At 48.2% G+C, this 24,667-nt stretch overlaps 1 protein-coding gene and 1 long non-coding RNA gene across 6 annotated transcripts in view; one reads left to right on the forward strand and one right to left on the reverse strand.

The window, feature by feature from the left end:
- Positions 1 to 338: 338 nt before the first annotated feature.
- Positions 339 to 2,126, reverse strand: LOC123576507. The gene is made up of 2 exons (XR_006701446.1): positions 1,620 to 2,126; positions 339 to 697 (listed from the first exon to the last, which is right to left on the reverse strand). It is a non-coding gene; the product is annotated as an uncharacterized LOC123576507 (long non-coding RNA).
- A 293-nt stretch (positions 2,127 to 2,419) lies between these two features.
- The window catches only part of ABCB10 (ATP binding cassette subfamily B member 10), a 33,967-nt gene continuing 11,719 nt past the window's right edge, over positions 2,420 to 24,667 (forward strand). For 2 of the 5 annotated variants that reach the window (XM_045437422.1, XM_045437423.1), the window contains exons 1-6: positions 2,420 to 3,047; positions 12,746 to 12,946; positions 13,805 to 14,007; positions 17,974 to 18,108; positions 19,155 to 19,301; positions 20,325 to 20,460. In XM_045437422.1, coding sequence (XP_045293378.1) covers positions 2,531 to 3,047; positions 12,746 to 12,946; positions 13,805 to 14,007; positions 17,974 to 18,108; positions 19,155 to 19,301; positions 20,325 to 20,460 — 1,339 coding nt within the window. In that variant the 5' untranslated portion in view covers positions 2,420 to 2,530. Of the gene's footprint in view, positions 3,048 to 7,290; positions 9,052 to 11,203; positions 12,489 to 12,745; positions 12,947 to 13,804; positions 14,008 to 17,973; positions 18,109 to 19,154; positions 19,302 to 20,324; positions 20,461 to 24,667 lie in introns of those variants that run through there. The other 3 variants (XM_045437424.1, XM_045437426.1, XM_045437425.1) reach the window with 3 other exon arrangements.

Consider the following 24,667-nt stretch of genomic DNA (forward strand, 5'->3'; position numbering starts at 1 on the left):
CTTCTATTATAAATCAGATAGGGACACCTGGGTGGCTGAGTTGGTTAAGCATCCAACTCTTGGGTTTCAGCTCAGGTCACGATCTCAGGGTTGATGAGTTCGAGCCCCGTGTCGGCTCTGGGCTGACAGCTCAGAGTCTGGAGCCTGCTTCGGATTCTGTGTCTCCCTCTCTCTCCGCCCCTCCCCTGCTCGTGCGCTCTCTCTCTCTCTCTCAAAAATAAATATTTCTTAAAAATTGATACCCTACTCCTACTCCAATATGGCTTCATCTTACTTTAATTTACTATATCTGCGACCACTCTGTTTCCAAATAAGGTCACATTCTGAGATACCAGGAGTTAGGATTTCAACATATCTTTTTTGGAGGAACACAATTCAACCCATAACAACCTTCCTCTAGAGTCTTTGGGGAGGGGGTGAGAGAGAACGTAAAAGCGAAAGATGCCGAAACCTTCTGCTTACACTGCATTCAGCCTGCCTGAGTCATATTGCTGAGATAGTTACAGCCTCAGCCTTCACTCTAAGCACACAATGCAGATGAGTTACCAAAAACTTCAATCTGGACTTCAGAGGAATTTAGAAAACACTTCTGCCCCATGTAGATTGCACCCCTTCCTCGTTCATGCTTGAGGGAACTGTAGGCTCATCTTTCAGCCATTGCCTCGCCACTCCGGTCCTTGACTGGATAACCTGCAAGCTTGAATTAAGAGAAAAAGAAATGTACAAAGAAAGGTCAAATGACAGCCCCACTTCCATCCTTATCAGATCAGAGACCTCACACCAGGAAGATTTTTGTTTGCTTCTTGTGCTGTGCGTGGGGCAGGGCAGGGGTCCTACGGTCCGCATGAGCTCCCTATTCGCCCTTTGAGAGGTACAGGAACCCACAGGTGGAACTGTTCTCAAAGTAATTCCACGGCTCTCAAGTTTCCATCAAAAGACATCCTTTTTGAATTCAACACCTGTGGCCCACTAAACCTATTAAGAGTCTATTCATGGAAGGCCAGATTTTACTGCTTGGTTCAACCACACCTCTACCAAGAGCCCTTTCTGTCTGTCATTGGTCAGGATTTGGACTTTTGTTTGTTGTCTCAGGATTAATGCACAGGCTTTTCTTGCTTTTCTACGGTGTTTTATACTATACCCTGCATCCTAGAATTTAGACACCGATGAGAGGCTAACCTAAGTCGTGGTTAACTTGGGTGGGGATTCCATGCTCCCCTGGGTCTAAGAGGCCAGCTGCTAACTGCCTAATTTTGTAAATAAGGTTTTTAGGAATGGGATTAAGGTGGGAGGAGAGAGGCAGGATTGTGCAAATGCAGAAATGCATTTGAAATTTTGATACATTGCTCATGATGGATTTTTTTTGCATTAATTTTGATTTTAAAAAATATTGCATTAAAATATTTATCTTGATTATGGCGGTTTAGGGTTTTTTTTTTTTCTCGAATCCATACATTTTGCGATTGAAGCACGTGTCTCTCACTAGCCTTACCCTCATATCGGCTTTGTAAAATTACGAGTCAACAAAAACTCAATCCACCTTCTTCAGCCACGCCTCATACATGTTAGAGAATCAGGCTGGTCCCATCCCTAATCCCCCAGCGTACAGATGCCTGCACCTTGAAGTCTCCTTGCGTCCCGGTGGACTTTAAGATCCTCTCCTCTGGCTTTCCTTGCCCGTGCATTAAAACACTACATTGCATTTAGATTGGTCTTCTGCACTCTCAGCAGCCGGGGTGTCTCGACCATGTGTTTTTGCACTTCGGCTCAGGTTAGGAAATGATCTCTTCCTTTCCTCAAAGTTATCCAATTTCACGGCTCGCCAACCACCTCCTCCAACCACGACGCCTTCGATAACCGCGCTGACCCGCAGCGGTGTCCTCTCCAGCAACGTTCTGCGTCTCGGTCCGTGCTCGGCCCTGGGACGTAGGGTGACAGGACCGGCCCCAGCCAGGGTCGCCGGGGCCGCGGACCCGACAGACCAGCTCGCTGTCGGGCCGCCGCATCCCTTCACCGGTCATCGTGTGATCCGGTCTGCGCGCTCCGCCGAGTCGTCCGGCGTGAGAAAGGGCTCGCAGGTTTTTACGGGAAGGGACTGAGAAGCGCGAAAAAGCTCCCCGCACGATAGTGCGCAGGCGCAGCAGCGCCTGACGCTTTCTTCAGCCCCGTCTTTGGCGCCGCCGGCTCCGCGCCCCGCGCTTGGCAGCCCGGTGGGGGGCGCTGCGGGGAAGGACCCTCGAGGCGGGAGGGGGCTCCTTGGAGGGGGTGTGGTGCGGCGCCCGGGTCACCGCCCTCGGGGGCGGGGACCCGTGCGGGCGGAGGGCCGCGGCTCGGACGGGCATGGGGCGGGCGCGACCCGGGGCGTGCGCGGGGGCCGGGGGCCCGAGGAGAAGGGTGACGGCGGGTGACAACGGGCGGGGCTGCGGGCGGCGCCGCGTTCACGCCCTCTGCTCGGCGGGGCCGGGAGGGTCCTCGGCCTCTGTGCGCGCCGGGCCGGGCAGGCTGAGGCGCACGGGGCGGACGCGGCGCCATGCACGGCCCCCCTGCTTGGCCGCTGCGGCTGCTCGTGTGGCGAAGCCCGGCCGCCAGAACGTGGGCCCCGGGCGCCCGTGTCCCGGGGCCCCGGCCGCAGTTGACGGGCCTTTGGCCGGTGCGGCCTTGGGGCGCGGGGCCGCGGCTCCTCGGGGATGCCGGAGCGGCGCGAGGCCCGCGCCGCTGGACTAGCGGCTACCCGAGCGGGGGTCCCCGCGGCCCCGGGGGCGGAGCAGGCCTCGCGCGGCTCCTGGGGCTGTGGGCGCGGCCCCCCGGCGCCTGCAGGTGCTGGGGGCTCGCCGGGCCCGGCGCTGCGCGGCTCCCGCGCGCCGGGCTCCCGGGCGGCCCAGCAGTGGCCGCCCGGGTCGGGGACGAGGCCAGGCAGCGCGGGCCGGCTTTGCCTGCGGCCGCCGCGACTCCCAGAGACGACTCGCGAATGCGCTCCGCGGCGGCCAGGCGTTCGGATGCCCGGAAACTTCTGGGGCTGGCGTATCCGGAGCGCGGGAGGCTGGCAGGTAGGGCTTTTTCCCCGTCCGTTCTCTTCCCAACGCTGGTCAGCACCCCTTACAAAGCGCGTGGTCCCGCGACCGCCGAGAGGGGACACCGCGGGGGCCGCAGAGAGACCCTGGGCCACTTGTAACACTGGGTGTAGGGACGGGCTGGCTTCTTACCTGGGGATCTCCACCAAGAAGGGCTGGGTGGAGCGCTCACCTCCCGGTAGCACTGTCGAGCGTTCAGGTTGGCCGAGTTGTGTTTTATGTTTCTCAGCTTGACACATCATACGAGTGGAGCAGTATTTCGTTATTGGAACCTTTGGGTCTGTTCTGCTTTGGCATTGCCAGTATTCTCAGAACGGACCGCGTCCCTCTCCGCCCCCCCCTTCATTGTAAAATTTATTCTAGCCAAAAATATACCTATTTTGTATTATACACTGATACTACTTAAAAACATTTTTTGCCTTAGACACGTCTATTAAACAGCATTTTTTTTTTTTTTTTTGCTGTGTGAAGTAAAACAGTCTAAACCTTTCAGATTTGTCTCGTGCTTTTTGCCTCCCTCAATGGTAAGCAGGAAGTTACTAGCTCTTCAAAAAAAATCAAACACTGCCTACCATCAGTGATCTGTAAACTCCAGAAACTTTGAGCAAACTATAGACCAAACCCCAACTAAATCATAATTGAGTAATTTTTTAAAGAAATAAAAGTGAATGTTTTTAAATGTGTATTTTTTTGAGAGAGAGAGAGCGTGAGCCGGGGGAGGGACAGAGAGGGGGACAGAAGATCTGAAGCAGGCTTCTTGCTGTCTGCACAGAGCCTGACTTGGGGCTGAACCCACTAACCGAGGGATGACGACCTGAGCCAAAGTCAGACACTCAGCCGACTGAGCCACCCAGGCGCCGCAAAATGAATGTTTCAGAACGATTTTCTATAGCTCCTCGTTTTTAACCATAATTTGGGAAATGTTGGCCTTTTAAGATTTAAAAGTTTCTGAGATTTCCCTAAATCTTCATTTCTTTAATAAATATTTATTGAGCCCCCTCAGTGTCTGGTGGGCCATGGGGTTGCGTGGGTGAGCAGAAAGAAACACAGTTCCTGTTCCTCCTAGGGCTTTCAGCTTAGTGGGGAAGAAACATAAATGAAATAATCATACGACTGGAGAGAAAACTGCAACCGTGATGAGGGCTTGGGATCGAGGCCTGTGAGGTTGTCAGATGCAGCCCTTGAAACAGTGAGAATCCCACACGCTTTGCCGCAAATCCACTGCGTTAGAAAAGATTTTCCGAGAGAGTCATTTGCAATGTAGGGCAGGTTGGTGCTACGGAGGAGGGCAGATAGGGAGAGAATGTTTCTCTTCTTACTGTTGAAGCTTAGGGGAATTCTTGGTATCGCTGAGGTAGGAAGAATTGATGTCATGGGTCACTTGATTGTATGTAGATTTTGATGGAAATAAAGATCTTTTACTCTATTAAAAGAACGTTTTGAGACTGGAAGATCCCACTGGACTGTGAGCTGCTTGAGAATGGCGCTGGGTCTAATTCTGTCTAGTTCTTAGCATGTGTGCTGCCTAGAGCAGGGGCTCCGAGTGCCTGAGGTGGAAGAATAAATAATGGTACAACCAGGCCCAGATTGAGGCCCAAATGTAGAGACCCTGAACCCTACAGGGTGTGTCTGCCATTCCCATATGCAACTCAGAGTGAGTGCCAGGAAAACCAGGGGTTTTTAAAGTTTATTTATTTACTAAGAGAGAGAGAGAGAGCGTGCGAGTGAGTGGGGGAAGGGCAGAGAGCGAGAGAGAGAGAGAGAGAGAGAGAAGCCCCAGCAGGCTCCACGCTGTCAGCACAGAGCCCCACGTGGGGCTCGATCTCACAAACCGTGAGACGACCTGCGCCGGAAGCCCGGAAGCAAGAGTTGGACACGTAACCGGCTGAGCCACCCGGGTGCCCAGTTTTGTTTTATTTCTGAGATGTTAGGCGCTGAGAAGGTTTTTTAGGTGTCAGCCTTTGCTGGTGCCCACATGGGCTCGGCACCATGGGTAGCCTAGCCCCGCATCTCGCGTGCCCATCATCCCTGTACCTTCTTACTCTGTCCCCACATGTCCCACCACACTGGTATGTGGAGAAGTAAAGCAAGAGCTGTACCGCCTTTTATTATAAGAAGAGCTGTTTTGGGCGCCTGGGTGGCTCAGTCAGTTGAGCGTCCGACTTCAGCTCGGGTCATGATCTCACAGTTCGTGAGTTCAAGCCCCACGTCGGGCTCTGTGCTGACAGCTCAGAGCCTGGACCCTGCTTCAGATTCTGTGTCTCCCTCTCTCTCTGACCCTCTCCTGCTCATGCTCTGTCTCTCTCTGTCTCAAAAATAAATAAAACATTTAAAAAATTAAAAAAAAAAAAAAGAAGAGCTGTTTTGATCTGCCTCGCTGAATAATTGTGAACGTTTAATCCGAGAAAGGCTGAGGTGGGTTCACTAATTCTTCTAAACAGACAATCAGCACGTGTTGTACCTTATAAGGAAATCTGATGAAAAACCCTTACTAGGACATACGGTTTCCTTAAAAGTCATTGTGTATGATATATTGAAGCCAATCTGGATGTTGGCATTTGTGGGATTAAAAGGAAGTGGGGTGTCATGTCGTCATTAATTTGTAACTTATCATCATAAGGGCAGCCTCAGATGTTGGCACAGCTCTTCGAAATGCTACAGATAAAGAGCTGTGTGCGTGTGCGCACGCGCATGTGTGTGTTATAATCAAGAGACCAAAAAAAACCCGAGTGGCAGAGAAGGAATTCCAATGTTAACGTGCTGGTTTTTAGGAAAACAAACGCAAACGTCCTTTTTTAACAATTCAGCCATACATCTGATTAACGACATTTTCCTCTGTCTTCAGCAGTTTGCTGAGTATGCCACCTGAAGTGCGTGACCGGGAAAGTTGGATCTTAAGTAATTTGTGTCAGAAACTGTAAAATCAGGGTCTGCCATTTAAACTGTTTCCAGATGTGTGTGTGCAGAGAGCGGTCATAGCGTCACCCACACACCCCCCCCCCCGGGTCTTCTAGAGGCACTGCAGCCCCTCACCCGCCCCTGTGCTCCCTCCCCTGCTACCCACTTGCTGGAGGAATCCGCAGCCCATCTTCCTACAGCTGTGGCCCACAGCGGTGCTCTCCGGTCTCACTGATAACTCTTCCTCTTATCCCCTTGGCCAGAAGGAGTCTTCAAAGATACAGGAGCTCACTGAGGAGCCCCTCGTGGACTGCTGGGATAAGAACTCATTTGTCAGAGCCCCTTGCTGCGCCTGGCAGATAGAGAGGGGCGGTGGAGGGCTCTGACCATCCCATTGAGTTAGGGGCAGGGAGCACTGGATGAGCTGATCTCAGCAGTGAGGTGTGTGGGCCGTTGGGGTCCTGTGGGGTCGTGACCACAGTGCCAACCTGGAGGTGCACACAGAGACACCTTGCCAGGCAGGTTCCCAGTTACACTGTGCAAGATACACCACACCCCTCCACCCACACTGTTCAGTTGAGGCCTCTGTGGAGGACCTGGGAGGGTGCCTCTCACTTAAAATACTGATAAGGGCTGTGTGCTTTGAGATTAGGGCCATTCTGAGAACCCCATGCCCACCGGGAGCTTTTGCTGAATGTATAAGTTATATTTTATGAAGTGACCAAAAACAATGAAGTGATAAAGCCAGTGAATATGGTAAACAAGGAGCGGATGAGCCGTGCTGAGAGTGACTATTCCCTGAAGTCCCCAGTCAGGACAGAGGCTCTGACAAGGACAGTACTAACTGGCACATGAGGCTGTACCTTTGAAATGGGGACTGCTCCAGAAAGCGGGGGATGTTTGTTTGCTCTGGAGACACCATATATCAGAGAACGCCTTAACGTTCTATAGCTGTGCTATGAAACGTGTTAGCATTGATTTAAGTGGAAAGTGCATACCAGATTTTAAAAGAACTTGGTATGAAGAAAAAAAAAAGTGAAGTATCATTGTAGGGTTCGCTATTATTTTTATGTAGATTACATGTTGTTTAATAACTTGGATATATTGGATCAAGTGTGTTGTTAAAATTAATCTTACCCACTCCCTTTTACTCTTTTAATGTGGCGATTAGAAGATTTAAAATTACATACGTGGCTCAGTCGGTTAAGCGTCCGACTTCAGCTCAGGTCATGATCTCATGAGTTCGAGCCCCACGTCGGGCTTTGTGCTGACAGCTCAGAGCCTGGAGCACCTGCTTCGGATTCTGGGTCTCCCTCTCTCTCTGCCCCTCCCCCACTCGTGCTCTGTCTCTGTCTCTCTGTCTCTCTCTCTCAAAAATAAATAAACATTAAAAAAATAATAAAATTACATGGGTGGCCGTCATGTCCCCTGAGCAGAGAGTACTGGAGGCAAAGGCAGCCCCCCCCCCCAATTGCAAATATGACCCAGATGCCTCAGTCTTCAGCACGTGCTGACAGTCTGGAAGGTCTTTGTTCTGCATGAACCTAAGAAGTTTCCTAAATGCTCTGCTTCCTGCTAGTCTGCCAGCCCCTCGTGTCTTCACTTCCTTCCCTATCCAGTTTAGATGCCAGGCTTCTTCACCTCACCCTCGAACCTGGAGTATCTTCTACTCCTTTGTTCCCCGTGATACTCACCTTGCATCCACGGAAATGTCTCCCAGATGCCTGAAAACTCAACATGTCCAAAATCCAAAGTTGCCTTCCTCCCCCAAACTGCCTTTTCTGCTGCCACTTCTCTCAGAGAGTGGGCTGCTGTGTGAACCCCTTTGCCAAAGCCAGAGACATTCTTGACTCCTTGTGATGAGGACAACGGAAGTGATACCTACTATGTATTGTTTGCTAGATATCGGGCACCGTACCAGATGCTTTACATGTATGTACTGAATTTGCTCCTTGTGGTATCTCTATGAAAGAGGTAGTATTTTTATTGCCGTTTTACAGATGAAGAAACTGAGGCACAGAGAGGTTGAGTGACTCACTGAAGGTCCAACAGCTAGATGGCAGAGCTAGGTCTCAGTTTAGAACCTACCCTCCTAACACGCTTCCCAAATCCGGTCAATTCTCGGGTCCTCTGGAGCCTCGTTCCTAAAAACATCTCCAGTCCTTGTCACCTTCCTTGTCCCCTCTGTCCCCACCCTAGTTCCCCCAGGCCCCCTTGCCTGAAACCGTGGAACACCACACCGTAAGCGGTCTCTGTCTGCGGTCATGCTGGCCTCCAGTTCTCTCCTTTCACTCTGCAGCCAGAGCGGGACATTTAAAATGCAAAGCTGCCTGTAGCACTCGCCAGCCTCAAGCCCTCTGACAGCCTGCCACACTGCAAATTCCCTGTTCCACTTCACAATCTGGAGCCCCCCCACCTCTCCACTTTGTTTCTCAGGGCTGCTTTTGTGTCACGAGGTCCCTATTCCAGCTCTGTCCCGCAGCCATTCTGCTGCTTCCTGGCCTGCCCCAACCCCAGGCTCATGCCGATTTCGCTGTTTGGAATGTAGGAAGAAGAGGAAGGCTTTGTGTCAGAACAGGGTTCTGTACTATATGAACTGGGTGACCTTGGGCAAGCGCCCTCACCTCTTTGCTGGAGTTGCCTCTAAAATAATGAGGATAAGAGGGGTGCTGGGAAGATTCAAGGAGATAATGCCTCTCAGAGGCTTCAGATCGTGGTGGGGGCTCGTTTTTGTGCTTCATCTTTAGTCCTGGAACGACACTGGGGATAGCTGTACCGGCCTGATGGTCAGATGCGTCGCTAAAAGATTGGTTCTATGTCCAGCAGCTGGGGGTCATGCTGTACAGCTTCTTCCACCCACCCCAAAACCTCTGTGCTTTCATGAGTAAACTCTGCATTTTAGGATTTCTTCCCTCCTCCCTTTGAAGAATATTTCTTGCCCTTTTTGGATGCCGTGGTTCGGTAGAACGAGGATAACAGGAAGATACCTGAAGAAATCTGTCAAGAGATACATAACAGTTGCTGGGGTCCCATCAGGCAAGAGCTTAACCATGGCTTAACCAGGCTTAACCATGGAAAACAGGTGAAGATTTCAGAAGGGTTGCAGTGTCCTTGGCATGTTGGATTTAGGGAGGAATCTGGAACGATAGTTCTGGTTCAAATATAAATTATTCATTAATGTCAAAGACAGTGGTATGTAGGGAAGACGTCCATTAAAAAGAATCCATCTAACTGAAAGCTGAAAAAATCTTTTATTTTACTTTTGTCTACGTTCATTTACTTTTGTCTATTTTATTTTACTTTTGTGTCCTGCGTTGTAGGAGAAGGACACAAATGGCAATAAAACAGGCTGATAATCTTTTTTTTTTTTTAATTAAAAGGAAAAAGGGGATATCCTGGAATGAGTTTGGATTCAACTAAATTCTTTCCTCTCTGTAATCATTATTATGACTGTGTCAGAACTAGGGTTCAGAATCTAAATCATGGGGCATTTCATTCACGAACTCCAGATTCTGATTTGGAATCATCAATTTGAATTAAAAGACGGGAGGAGGGAGGGAGAAATGGACCCTTCTGGCACTTCACATGCATTGCACCTGTGGAGGCGTTTGCCAGAACGAAAGAGTAGACTGGAGAGACTAGCTAGCTACTGATGACAGATGAAACAGAAAGGCCTCTCGGGTTCGTCCCTCGTTCCTCAGGACGCCTCTCTCTGGAGCACACCAGCTCCCTGAGGTTGTGCTGGGCAGAATCCCGAGTAAACATTCTCTGTGCCTGGTGGGCTTTCAGTCCCTCTGGGCTCTTGTCGTCAGGAGTGTGGCATTTTGAAACAAGACCCCAGGTCTTGCATCAAAATGAAACGGCCCTTGACCAGGTTCACATTATTCAGTTAAACTGTGGTTGTGCGGTATGAAGCCAGACACAGGAACTTTCTGGCTCTGTGCAAAGAATCATTTCCATGTGGACTTTCCGAGGCACCAGATATTCCGTTCCTAGTTAGGCTCACTGAGGCACTTCGGTGTGATAGACTTTTGTGCCTTCTTTGCCCCAGTTCAGTTTATTTGTTTATTCATCCAGCAGATGTTTATTGAACTTCTCCTGTGTCTCTGTCCCCGTAGGCGGTGGGAGTATAGCAGTGAACGAAACAGACAAAAGTCTTTTAGGTCCTAGTGGAGAGTAGACAGTAAACAAGTGACACTTTTGGTTTAGAATGCCAGAAGGTGGCAAGTGCTAGGAGAAGAAGGAAGAGGGAGTGATGCAGGCAGGGTTTGGGTATTTGTATTTTAACAAAGGTGGTCAGAAGGTTGTCCACTAAGGTCTTCTCCAGAACAGGATGTCAGGAGGCCTCGAGGAAGGAAGAGAGCCATTGTGGGAAATGTTCCTTCCCTAAACGCCTCCCCTTTCTCCTAGCGCTCTGCCAGCCAAATAACCGTTGGCACTGAGTCTGCTCTTTGCTCTTTTTTAAATCTAAACAAATATTTTTGATTGAAGTCTAGTTGATGTGCAAAGTTGTATTCGTTCCAGGTGTAATATATTGAATCATCAATTCTGCCCTTTACTCCGTGCCCACCACGATAAATGTAGTCGCCATCTGTCACCAAACAGCATTTAGTACTGTATTATTGACTGTATTCCCCAGACTGTACTCTGCATTTCTGTGGCTTATTTATTTTATAACTGGAAGCTTGTTCCAGTTCATCTCCTATATCTACCACTCTTTTTTTTTTTTTTTAACGTTTATTCATTTTTGAGAGACAGACAGAGACAGAGTATGAGCGGGGAAGGGGCAGAGAGAGAGGACACAGAATCTGAAGCAGGCTCCAGGCTCTGAGCTGTCAGCACAGAGCCCGACACGGGGCTCGAACTCACGAACCGCAAGATCATGACCTGAGCCGAAGGCGGACGCTCAACCGACTGAGCCACCCGGGCACCCCTGTATCTATCTCTTAATACTCTCTCCCACCTTTCCTCTGGTAATCTCCAGTTCTCTGTATTTAAGAGTGTAAAATATTTTGTTTGTCCATTTGTTTTGTGTTTTATGCTCCAAATGTAAGTGAAGTCACGTGCTATTTGTCTTTCTTTGTCTGACTTACCTTACTCAGCCTAATACCCACTCGGTCCATCCATATTAGAGGAAATGGCAAGCCCTCATGCTTTTTTATGGCTGAGTAATATTCCACTGTGTGTGTGTGTGCACACGCATATACCACACTATCCATTCATCTGTGGATGGACACTTGGTATTGTAAATAATACAATCTATGTTCTTTTTATTGAGGTTACGTGAAAGTAATACCTTTAACTGCAGTGTTAGCATTAGACAAAACACCAAGAGAAGCAATTGCTACTTGCAGGGTGTGAGAGCTCCCATCTCCTGGGGTTCAGTCCATGCCATGTTTATCTAGGAGCCTCGCCATTGACTTTATAGTGGTGGTACTAGGTGGGTTCCTAATAGGACCAAACTCAAAAGTACGCAATAGCACATACCCTGCCCCCCAATCACCCTGGTCTTAAGAAGGAACTTTTGTTGCCTGCGTCTGATTACTCTCCTGGAGTTGTCCTGTGTGTATGTAAACTTCGAAACCAACAAGAAAACGTTAACATCCAGGTCCTGGGCTGTTTTCACTAACATTGTAGCTTGGTGACGTCAATACCTAGAGTTGCCCCATTCTTTTTAATAACTGTGTAACACTCAGAAAATAAATGCTCCTTTATTGATCTAACTTGTTCCCCATTTGTGGATGTTCCGCTGGTATAAGTGATGCTGTAATGAACATCCGTGAGGGTACATGTTTTGCATACACTTAGGGGAGTATACATAGAAGTTAGAATCTTAGAGGCAGAGTTGCTGGATCAAAGGGAATGTACATTCACATTTTAACCGATATGATCGCATCACTCTCTGTTGCATTTGTACCACTTTGCACGCCCACTAACAGTGCAAATGCCCCTTTTCCTACGGCTTCTTCCAGCACGGTGTGTTATCGATCTCTGATTTTTGCCAATCCAGTGGATGAAAACTGGAATACCTTTGTAGTGTAGATTTGCACTCCCTTATTAGGAATGCACTCACCTGTTTTATGTGTTGTTCCTGGTTGGGTTTTCTCAGTATCTTCCTTTCTGTTAAGACTCTATCCCACTGTTTTTTAGACGGATGAACAATTGTGTTATTATCTATTGTCCTATCATGCCAGTACTCTGGTGCTTTATTCCCCAAAGCAGTAAGATTAAGAGGGAACATACCACATGTGTCATGGATGACAGCAACTGCTTTCCAAAGGTTATTTAAAGTTTTGAAATACTATACATAATTCAGAGATCTACCTGCGTTGCTTGATCTTCAAGCGAAGATACAGTTCAGATGCCAGGGAATAACCACGTGTAGCATGAATGTAGGAAAAATCTCATCTGAGATAAACACCAAGATCAAGCGGCAGGGAGGGAGGCCAGAACGGATTTTCAGATTTTCCACAGTCAGCTCTTGGATATTCCTGGCAAGGAAGACACGATCAAACCTGGGTAAAAGCAAAAGTCATCTTCTCTGGCTACTTGGGTCTGCTCGGTCACCCTCCTCACTCTGTCCCTGGAAGCTCCTCGGTTCTTGCCTTTAGTCAAGGGTCCGGGAGCTGAAAGAAGGAAACCCGCAGCACCTGCTCTGCGCAAGCTCTGAGCAGTGCACGCTCTGAACAGCTGCTGCGGGCAAGACGCTTGGTGAATTCGGCGCCCCGCCCCTCGCCGAAGCACCCCCGGGCCTGAGAACTTCCTGTGTTTTCTAGCCGCAGTTGGGTTTCTGGCCATGTCCAGTGTCATCACCATGTCCGCTCCCTTCTTCCTGGGGAGGATCATCGATGTCATTTACACAAACCCCACCGTGGACTACGGCTATACCCTGACCCGCCTCTGCCTGGCGCTCAGCGGCGTGTTCCTGTGCGGTGCTGCTGCAAACACTGTTCGCGTCTACCTCATGCAGACTTCAGGTAAAAGGGCCCTCATCTTGCCGAGCGAGGCGTTCCAGAGGATTCGCACTGGGGCTCACGTGGGGTTTCGTGCGCTCCGGGCCCCCTGTTCCTCTTTTCCCACAGTCCCATCCAGCGGGGACGAAGCCCCATGTCTGGCCAGACGTGGGAGCTACGAATATTTTTCGATCCGGCGCTCACTTCTCAGCTCCCCTGGTACGTGGGTGGAAGGGAGGGAAGCCGCCTGTCTTACGGGAGGTTCGTGGGCGCGGCCCGTGGACAGGAGGCTGGAGTTCTGAGCCTTCTCCAGGGAGCTGTGGAAATCTTGCATGCTCCGTGTTTGTGTTTCCCCTCCAGTGGGCACTGGGGCGATGGTGTTTTACGGCCTTTCCGTGACGAGGCCTGGCTGTTAACAGGCCGGTGACGACCACAGAAATCACAGAGCCCGGGGTGCCCGACTCTTCGGTCGGCTGCTCGCCACTTAGCTCATAAAACGCTCTGCGGATGATTAACCGGCCCTTGCGGTTGCCGAGCTCGGTACAGAAAAGGATTGCCAAGGGGGAACAGAATCAGCTCTGGGGAAGTTAGCGTAGGAAGCCTCATTTGTAAATAGTACTGTTTGAAATGTCTCTCAGCGATCTTCTGTTTTATCCCCGGGTCCCCTCCTGCGCATCCACCGTCTCCGCACGCTTCCTGAGGCAGGAAGAGTGCTCGTTACCAGTGTGTGCGTGTCAGCGTGCCGGGGCTCAGGGGGGCCTGCTGCCGGCAGGTGGACGCAGGGCCCCAGATGTGCTGCGAGGAGGTTGACGACAACCGCCCGAGCCGCTGCCTGTTAGCTGGCTCGGCCCAAGCTGATGCCGTTCTTGTTTGCTTTTGCAGGTCAGCGCATTGTGAACAGGTTGAGGGCTTCGTTATTCTCCTCTCTTCTGAGGCAGGAGGTTGCTTTCTTCGACAAGACTCGCACTGGAGAATTGATTAACCGCCTCTCCTCGGACACCGCTCTCCTGGGGCGCTCAATTACCGAAAACCTGTCGGATGGGCTCAGGGCCGGGGCCCAGGCTTCCATTGGCATTGGCATGATGGTACGTCGGCCTGGCTGGCATCGGCGCCTTCTGGTCAGGGCTTTGGCCTGTGCCGGGCCTCTCAGTCAGGGGATGAGCTCTAGCTGAGCTGTTCTCACCGCCCCGTAAGCCACTTAGCCAGCAGTGCTGCCACAGAGGCACGGGGGATGTGGGGCTTGCTTCCTCCTGTGCGGCCTCCTGCACCCTTCATTTCTCCAGGATGACTTCTTATCTGGAGCGTGCACCATTAACATTTAGGAAAGATTGCATTATTGCCTGGGTTTTCTAAGAATGTGTGAAAGAATGTTGCTGAAAAAAGCAACAGGTGGAAGGAGCGCTTTGAGTGCCAAGCTGTGTGTTAGAGGAAAGGTAAGTAAGTTACATTCCACCCGCCTCCCCCCGGCCCACACCAAAAAATGCAGTAGAGCTGCTATTGCTGTCTTGATAAGACCAAGGGATGGTTTCCTTTCCTCTTCGTAAGGAAGACGATAAATTCTATCCTGTACACGAGTGGGTCTGTACTCCACTGAAGTGAGCTCTCTCTACTCCCGCAGCCCCTTTTCCTGCCTTACCCGGGTGGCTTGAGCACCATTGTCTGTTTGCCTCGTTTCTTCAAACCCTGTTTCTGTTCAGACCTGTGCTGCTGGCCGCTAGAATGTAAAGCAAACTACATAGGTCATTTTAAACTTTCTAGTAGCCACATTTTATCATTATTTTTAAATGTTATTTATTTATTTTGAGAGAGAGAGAGAGTGCGAGCAGGGGAGAGGCAGAGAGAGAGGGAAAGAGAATCCCAAGCAGGCTCTGTGCTGTCAGCGCAGACCCCAAAGCAGGGCTCGATCTCACGCACCGTGAGATCCTGACCCGAGCTGAAGTCAAGACTCTGACACTTAACTGATCGAGCCACCCAGGCGCCCCTCCAGTAAACACATTTTAAAAAGGAGAAAGAAATGATTTTTTAAATGTTTATTTGTTATTCTTAAGAGAGAGCGAGAGTGAGAGCAAGCAGGGGAGGGGCAGAGAGAGAGGGAGACAGAGAATCGGAAGCAGACTTTCCACTGTCCGCGCAGAACCCGACGTGGGGTTCGAGCTCACAAACTGTGCGCCGAAGTCAGATGCTTAACTGACTGGGCCACCCAGATGCCCCCAAGATGAGATTAATTTTAATAACGTATTTTACTTAATCCAGTATAACAAAGCATCAGTTCCACATGTAATTTTTGTAACAATTATTAATCTGATATTTAATATTATTTTTTCATGTTTAGATTTCAAAATCCGACGCGTATTTTACACTCATGGAGCATCTCAATCCGGATGCTAAATTTTCATTGGAAATATTTCAGCTGTATTTAGATTTGATAACATTTGCCATTGAAAAGGTAGATTGACATGCCAAAACTTGACCTAAACTTGACCAATAACTGAATAGAAATGAAATATTGGTTTTTAAGTTTAAATTTTAGTGAAAATTTAGGGATTCAGTTTCTCAGTCACACTGGCTGCATTTGCAGTGATCAGTGGCCATGTGGCCCTATCATTGTGAGCAGTGCAGTCCTAGATCCCCAGAGTGAAGATTCTAATTGATCCCATCTCCCAGGTGGAGCAGCTTGGGTTTTTGTCCTCTTTGCGTCCATGCAGCGCTCAGTCCAGAGCAGAAGGACGTACTGCCAACCTGAACCGGTAAGATCTGGTTTATGAAATGAAAAGCCGCTGTGAAATCCCGTGTTTTCTCAAGAAGACCCATCCTGCACTAACGCATCATTCCTAAATATCGATAGTTCTGGGGCTCAGGAAAAGTTGGGAACCTCTTCCTGTAACAGTTTCAGACAGTTCAGAATAAGTCCGATGGCTAATCAGAAGGGGCCTTAGTCTGCTCAGGCTGTCTTAACAAAGTACCACAGAGCGGGTGACATAACCGACAGAGATTTACTTCGTACAGTTCTAGAGGTTGGAGTCCAAGGTCAAGGTGCTGGCCAAGTTGGTTCGTTGTGAGTCTCTTCTATTGGCTTGGCTTGTAGGTGGCCGCCATCTTGACATGTGCTCACATGGCCTTTCCTCAGTGCTTGTGTGCAGGTTCTTAGGGGTCTCTTTTCTTAAGGACCCTGATCTCATCAGGGCCCCACCCTTTTGACCTCATTTCACTTTAATTACTTCCTTAGAAGCCCCATCTCCAAATATAGCCACACTAGGGTTAAGACTTCAGCATATAAATTTTGGGGGGCACCAACATTCAGCCTCATGAGTTGGCATCACCTGGGACCTGGTCTTTAGCCCTGGAGGAACAAGGGTAGCCTTAGTTTCTCACAAGCTCCCTGGACCTGACCTCTGATAAGTCTGCTGACAAGAACCTAGTAATGTCTATACCAGACTGCAAGTTTAGTAATTTACATTATGGGATCTTCCTTCCTACAGTAAGATGTGTGTTCCTGGGGCGCCTGGGTGGCTCAGTCGGTTGAGTGTCCGACTTCGGCTCAGGTCAGGGCCTTGCAGTTTGTGAGTTCGAGCCCCGTGTCGGGCTCTGTGCCGACAGCTGAGAGCCTGGAGCCTGCTTCAGAGTCTGTGTCTCCCTCTCTCTGCCCCTTCCCCACTCGTGCTCTGTCTCTCTCTGTCTCTCAAAAATGAATAAACGTTAAAAAAAAAAATGTGTGTTCCTGCTCTTCCAAATGCTCCTTTTTGGTGACAGGACCCTGCATTAGGCTTCAAAGACTTATTACCAAGCACAGAACCAGAGCAGAGAGAGGTGGGTGGTGCCGAGACATTCTGATGGCTATTCCGGCCCCACCGCAGAGGACGCCCCATGCAGTTGGTTTGCTTGAGCTCTGTCGGATTCAGGCCCCGGAACTGTGAGGCCTGCCTTGATTGCATCCCTGCCCCTGCACATGGCCTGCAGGTGACCTGCTGGACTGCACGGCCTGTGTGCTCAGGGTGGATCGGTCCATAAGTGGTCAAAGGTGCCCACCACCTTCCTGCCTCAGGGCCTTTGGGCACTTGCCCTTGTAAGACCCTATTACACCTGCAGTTATCCTCTGTGTGTCTCTCTCTTTTACCCATCTGCTATCTAGCTGTCACTCTGATAAAACTCCACATGGATCAGCTGTCTCCCAGGTGCCTGGAATAGTGTGAGCTGTCTGTAGGCGTTCAGTAACGGGCTGTTGAATGAACGATTGGCTGATCCATTTATCACTGTACATTTCGGTCTGCGACTTTTCCTCAGCGTTTTAAGAAAGCCTCATGCCGACTCTACTATTTCCCGTGCAGATGAGATTTGGCAGATTTTAACCATTTGTTGAAGAGACGCTGGTACCATTGAAAATCCAATCACCAAACTGCAGGGTTGGCAGGAGCCCCATTATGTTATGTCTGTAGAAGCTGATTATTTCCGCCTTGAGCAGCTCCAGTTGCTAGAAACTTCTTATGTTGAGTCCACATCCCTCCTGCCGAGACTTCGGTCCTCTGAGCCCTGGAAACAGCTCCAACTCTTCTTCCACTTGTTAGTCCTACCTTCACCTGATCGTCGATTGATACGGGGTTTTGTGGTGTCTTTGCCGCTTGGCCATTTCAGCGCGACGTTGCTCTGGTCATTCAGTGCCTTACAGGGGACCCAGACTTGAATACAGAATTCCTGGTGTGGTCTGGCCAGCGTGGAGCAGCCCGGGCCTCCTTCCTTCACTCCTGTCCTGCCTTCCCCCCCTCTCTCGTTGGGCAGCATGGTCTAATGTGCACACAGCACTGTACCGGCTGTGGTCCAGCACTGGACGGTAAAATATTTCCATCCTTTCTTCAGCAGCTTTGTCCGTATTACCCCTGTGTGGTGTGCTCAGTACTCAGGGGGTTTTATGAAAATTGAAGGTGTCTGAATAACACACACACACACACACACACACACACACACACACACACACACACCCCTGTAGTAGGTAATGAAAGTGTCTTGCTGCTCTATGTAACAAACACCTAACACCTTTTGGCTTTTGTTTTTGACAGTTTTATGTCTCACCTCAACTGGCCACTTTTGTTTTGAGTGTGGTGCCTCCAATATCCATCCTTGCTGTGATTTATGGACGTTATCTACAGAAGCTAACCAAAGTTATGCAGGATTCCCTGGCACAGACCACTCAGGTAAAAGCCCCTCCCTTACGTGGTCTCCGCTTGGAGGAGATGTGCTTCTGCTTTTCAAAAAAGTACTTAACTTTTCCTTAAGGGAGCCCTCAAGAAGGCTAAAAACCTAGACTAGGTTTCTATGGGCTAGAATCCTATAGATTCTATCCTTCTAGAATAGGCTAGAATCCTAGAAACCTAAAATACTCTGCCTTCTAGACTAGATTACTACCCACACCTTGAAGTAGATCCCACTTGACTAAACATTGTGTGAACTCTCTAGTTCTTTACCATCACTGTTTCTTATAGGATCGAAAAGCTCATTATATTTTGAAAATAGTGTCTGGGTGACGCTTTGTCCTTCGTTAATTGAGAAGTGAAGCTTTGCAACGCTATCCAGTATTGCATTTTTTAAAAACTAAACATAGCTGGTATATTTTCATGTTACAAAAAACATGGGTGTTTATAATTGAGAACTTGAAAATATCAAGAGAAAAAATAACACATATAACTCTACCTCTCAGAATGAATGGTATTAACATTTTTGGAGCCTATCCTTTTTACCTATCTTTTTCTCTGTATAAAAAATATATTTCACAGGGCACCTGGGTGGCTCAGTCGGTTAAGCATCCAACCTTCGATTTCGACTCACAATCTCACAGTTTCATGAGTTCGAGCCCCGCGCTGGTCTCTGCACTGACCACACAGAGCCTACTTGGGATTCTTTCTGTATCTCCTCTCTCTCTCTCTCGCTCTCTCTCTTTCTCTCTCTCTCTGCCCCTACCCTGCTCGTACTCTCTCTGTCTCTCTCAAAATAAGTCAACTTTAAAAATATATATATATTTCAGTATCCATTAGCCCCCGTTTGCCTTTCTATCTACATATATATGGCGTGTAAATGTGTAAATATAACAAAAATATATTTGTTTCCAAAAATAGAATTGTTCATATACTCTGCTTTGTAATCTATTTTTAATGTCTTAAAAATGAGAGCCCCATTTTAACTTTGCTCTAGAAATCTTGAAATGTGACTTTCCTCCCCTGAAATGTATTTATTATTCTCCCAGCTAGCTGAGGAAAGTATTGGAAATATAAGAACTGTTCGAGCTTTTGGGAAAGAAATAACAGAAATAGACAAATACGCCAGCAAAGTGGACCACGTGATGCAGTTAGCAAGGAAAGAGGCGTTTGCTCGGGCTGGCTTCTTTGGAGCGGTAAGTAGATCATTTTGAAAAGAGCGCAAAGGACAGATGTTACGACTGAAACAGATTTGTATTCCCTTGACTTTGCCGTAAATAGAACATAATTCTACTCCACTTCAAGATTAGGCCTGAGAGTTCATTTTTGTGAAAGAAGAGGAAACCACTACGTGTGACTAAGCGGCGGTGGGTGATGAGACCAACACGCGTGGGGGCAGGCAGATCCCCAGCGTGGCCCAGACCCGCCACGTCCGCCTCACCGGGGAACTGTCTAGAAGTGTAGACCCCCAGCTGCACCCCAGGCCTACAAATCCAATGCTCTGGGGCTGCGCCCAGCAACCATCTGTTTTAACAGGCCTCCAGGTCGCTTCTGATGCAGGCAGTTTGAGACCCGCTGGGGATTAACCAAAATAACTTCAGTGTGTTTCAAGAAAAAAGTATGACAAAAACGATCGCATTGATCACAATGAACTCAAATACAACACTGAACTAGAAAATCACCACGAGCGGGAAATCTATACCATGTTCAAATGGGAAAGAACTTCAGAGGTGATTCAATAATGGTCATGATTTAGGGACACAGAGGAAACAGGCCCAGATGAGGCAGCATTACCAAAGACCGTGTACCTAACAAAGCTCAAGGCAGATCAGAGACAGGACTCCAACTTCTTGTCTAGCCTTTGCTCAGGGCATCACATTAAGATACATAAATGCATATGCTTGCTGTGCATTCATCTTGTTGTTAGGGAGGAAGTCCTTAATATTGTGTTTTCCTTTGCAAACCGAGTCCATTGAGTAAAATAGGAATCTGATGGGTGACTTAGCTTCTAGGTTTTCACGTTGATGAGATCATTTCCTTCAGTACTGTGATCTTTCCAAAGTAGTTTTTTATTTGAAATTCAGATTAAAACTTAGTATTCTGGGAAAACCTTGTTGTGATAGTTAAATGCAAAAAAGAAACTATAGGCGATATTTACGCTTTTTGCATTTAGGTTTCTGGCTCCTACCTGAGGTGTCTTCATTTTCTTCATTTGACAGACGGGGCTCTCCGGGAACCTGATTGTGCTTTCTGTCCTGTACAAAGGAGGGCTGCTGATGGGCAGTGCCCACATGACCGTGGGTGAACTCTCTTCCTTCCTAATGTATGCTTTCTGGGTTGGACTAAGCATTGGAGGTATATAATTTAAATAGGCTTGGGAGTTACAAATTAAAACTCAGCTTATTGTCTCTGCAGTAACAATTTAACTTTGCCATTACACCACCTCTTGTCAGTTAACTTCAACTGAAAAAAACATTTCCTGGAGTGTTAGTCCAAATTGCCTCTGAAAGAAGATGTAAAGATACGGATGCGATCTTGCCATGTAGGTGAGCAGTTCCTTGGCTGGGAAGGTGAGGATTTTCATAGGCCTCTTGTGGCTCATTGAGCTCAGGGTCATACTGGAGCCGTATTTTCCAACTTGCATGTTAACACAGCTTGCTGGCTCTGGTCCTAGGAGGTGGGACCAGCAGGTGGGGGCTCTGGGACCTAGGAGGTGGAAGGAAGGACAGTGCTGAACAGGTGTGCACACAAAACCCACGGTTCCTGTGGCTCTGGTAGTTACCCGACTGACAAATCACCGTGAAATAAAATTCCTTTTGTACCAAGTCAACCACATTCAAAACTGATGAACAGTCGTAAGTCTAAATCAGAAAGTGCGTGAAGCGTGGTCGCTTGCCTTGGTCAAGAATCTCTCGAAGTTCAGCTTCTGTTGTTGAATCCTGGCCAAAGGGAAGCAAGTTCTTGGAGACAGAGCTGTGCGAAGTCTATGAAAGTTTTCTTTCCTGTACCTCGCCTGCATGCCCAGCCAACAGGGGACAAATGATTTCCTGCCTTTTGTTTTCCTTCTTCCCTGAAAACTGAGATAGAAAGGTTAGATAAATAGCTTGAGGTCTGGCCAGCGGAACTCTGGTATCCCACCGTGGCATCTCCACCCAAGACTTTTCTTTTCAGGGTTAAAGCTAGAGGCTTTTCCTTAGACGTTGGCAGGCAAGTGAGGATACTTTCTGGACTGAGATTTTGAGAGATCCCTGAAAAGAGCATGTTAGTTCTGCGGACTGCTCTGGAAGAAAAACTTGATTCAGACCGGTCAGGGTGCTAAGTGACTTGGGAAGTGAGAGGGTCAGTTCGCGAGGACCCGGTGAGGTGGGGTTGCTCTCCTCTCCACCCCTGGGATGAGCCTGCTGGGCCACAGGGTCTCACACCTGGGTGGTCATGTTCCTTCAGTCTTCTTTCCTGCCCGACAGTGGATTTACCTTCTACCACTTACCCTCTCTGCGGCCTTTCTTTCACATCCCACGCTTGACCCCAGTCTGCTGTCCTCCCCAGCCTCCCCCAATCTTCTGTTTTCTGCCACAAGCTGCTTTGATCTTTCTTAGTCCCTCCGCTCCTCGCACCTGCTTTTCTCCAAAATTCTTGACCCGACAGAAGCTACCTCTGTTTTGGGGTGTTCACTGCCTTCCTTTTTGTCCTGACAAGTTCGCAGCTGTGTCTTGTACAGGAGCAGGTGGGAAACACGGTGTACTGGGTGACTGACCGGGAGTCAGTTCCCTCCCCCAGTTACGGAAGCTGCTGCTGAGGCTTTGTCTGTGCTCGAGGTTTGAGGGTAACTTTGCTTTCTGAACCACAGGCTGTCCCATGACTCTGGTCACTGCCTGGTACAATACGTGCCATGTGGGGCTGGAGGGAGGAGAAAAGGTGCGGGTAGATGGGTGGGGATCTGTGACCACACGGTGTCCCCACATTTACAACCTAGATAGGTACTTAAGGCTATAGGAACTTGATTCAAGAAGCTGAAACAGATTTTAAAGGTTTTTGTGAAGCTCACTGTTGAAAATAATCGCATGATGAATCTGTAAGCAAGAAATTCTATTTTGTTTATTAGAATGTATTTAATGATTAAATGTTAAAGGATGTTTAGATGTTTTCTCCTTAGAATAGCATACTGAAAAACAAATACAACAAATTCTACGTATATTCGAGAGAGGATCAGAAGGGCTGTTTGAAGAAAAGCATGCTTGTTTGTTTTGTGCCGGAGAATGCCCTTACATCTACCTAGCGAACCCCAATATCTCGTTTCTTATTTATTTCTATTGAGGTGAAATTCACCTAACGTAACGTGAACCGTTTTAAAGTCTACAGTCCGGTGGTATTTTGTACATTCACAGTGTTGTGCAACCACCGCCTCCCCTTGGTTCCAAAATATCTTCGTCACCCCCCACCCCCAGCCCAAAAAGAAAATCCCATACTCGTTAAGCAGTCGGTTTCCATATCCCTCCCTCCCCCAGCCCCTGGCAACCACAGTTTGCTTTGTGTCTTCCCGTCTTTACTAGAGTTCGCATAAAAGGAATCACACAATATGCGGCCTTGTATGTTTGGCTTGTTTCACTCAGCACGTTTTCAGAATTCGCTCACATTGTAGCGTGCTTTGGTCCTTCCTTCCTTTTCACGGCTGAATAATACTCCGTTGTATGAGTGGACGGCGTGTTGTGTATCCGGGGCCATTTTGCTTTGTTTTTATATTCACTATGTTGAACTACCTCCAACTCCTTCCCTCCTTTTTTCTTTTTTTTTTTCTTTTTTATTAATAGAAAATTTGTTAGAGGAATTTTAGGTTCACAACAAGATTAAGCAGAGAGCATAGGGAGTTCCCACATGTTCCCTGCCTCTACGCGAGCACAGCCTCCCCATCAGCATCCCCCACCAGAGTGGCACATTTGTTATCATTGACAAAGCAACACTGACAGGTGATTATCACCCAAAGTCCAAAGTCCATCATTTACATTACGTTCACTGGTGTTGTATATCCCATGGGTTGGAACATGCATCTATCATTACAGTATCATACAGAATACTTTCACCGCCCTAAAAGTCCTCTGTGCTCTGCCTATTCCTCCCTTCCCTTAACCCCTGGTGACCACTGATCTTTTTGTTGTCTCCATACTTTCACCTTTTCCAGAGCGTCATCTAGTTCAGATAGGCATCTTTCATTTCGTAGGTGGCATTTAGTGTTCCCCTGTGTCCTTTCAGGACTTGATCGCTTGTTTGGTTTTAGCACGGACTAATATTGCATCGTCCGACGTACCACGGTTTCTTTACCCACCCACATTCTGAACGACATCTCGATTGCTTCCAGGTTTCGGCAATTACGAATAAAGATGCTCTAAAGATCCACAGGCAGGTTTTTGTGCCGACGTGAGTTTTCCCCCTCTCTGGGTAAACCCCAAGGAGTGAGATTGCTGGGTCGTAGGCAAGAGTATGTTCGGTGTAAGAAACTGCCTTCCAAAGTGGCTGTACCATCTTGCACTCCCACCAGCAGTGAATGAGAGTTCCCAATGCTCTTCGTCCTCACCAGCTTTAGGTGTTGTCAGAATCTTGGATTTTCATCCTTCCGTTAGGTGTGCAGAAGTATCTCGTTTTATTTCCGTTTCCCCGATGACATGTGATGTCACCTGTAGATCTTTAGTGAGGTCTTTGGGTTCAGGTCTTCTGCCCATTTTGTGATCGGGTTGTTTTCTTACTGTTGAGTATTAAGAGTTCTTTGTATATCGTGGATACCTTTGTCAGCTAGGTCTTTTACAAATATTTTCTCCCAGTCTGTGGCTTGTCTTCTCATTCTCTCTGGAGAGCACAAGTTTTTAATTTTAATGAAGTCTAATTTGTCAGTTCTTTCTTTCATGGATCATGTGTTTGGTGTTGTATCTACAAAGTCATCACCAAGCCCAGAGTCATCTAGGATTTGTCCTATGTTAACTTCTAAGAGTTTTACAGTTTTGTTTTTTACGTTGGAGTCTGTGATCCATTTTGAGTAATTTTTGTGAAGGGCATGAGGTCTGTGTCTAGATTCTTTTTTTTTTTTTTTTTTGCATGTGGATGTCCAGTTTTTCCAGCACCACTTGTTGAGAAGACCATCCTTTCTTTATTGAATTGCCTTTGCTCATTTGTCAAAGATCAGTGGACTGTATTTATCTGGATCTATTTCTGCCCAGTGCATTTTTAATTCCACACGAAGAATTTAATCCACTGTATCTTGCACAGATTTCCACAAAAAATGCACAAAAATACCTTGGAAAGAATAGTTGAATTGCATTTTTGTGGCATCCTTACTGCATGTTACAAGTATATGTTCTTGCGGTTGGCATGGCCTAGCGTACTTGGAGTTTGTTTGCTTTAAGTCATTAATTCATTCACAGTTCAAAGGTGACTTTGGGGTACCTAGGTGTCTCAGTCGGTAAAGCATCCGGTTCTTGATGTCAGCTCAGGTATTGATCTCGGGGTCTGAGTTCAGGCCCCATGTTGGGTTCCGCGCTCCGTGGGGAGCTTATTTAAAAAACAAACATGGGGC

This window comes from Leopardus geoffroyi, chromosome D2 (assembly GCF_018350155.1).
Source record: "Leopardus geoffroyi isolate Oge1 chromosome D2, O.geoffroyi_Oge1_pat1.0, whole genome shotgun sequence".
NCBI classification, from domain to species: Eukaryota; Metazoa; Chordata; class Mammalia; order Carnivora; family Felidae; genus Leopardus; species Leopardus geoffroyi.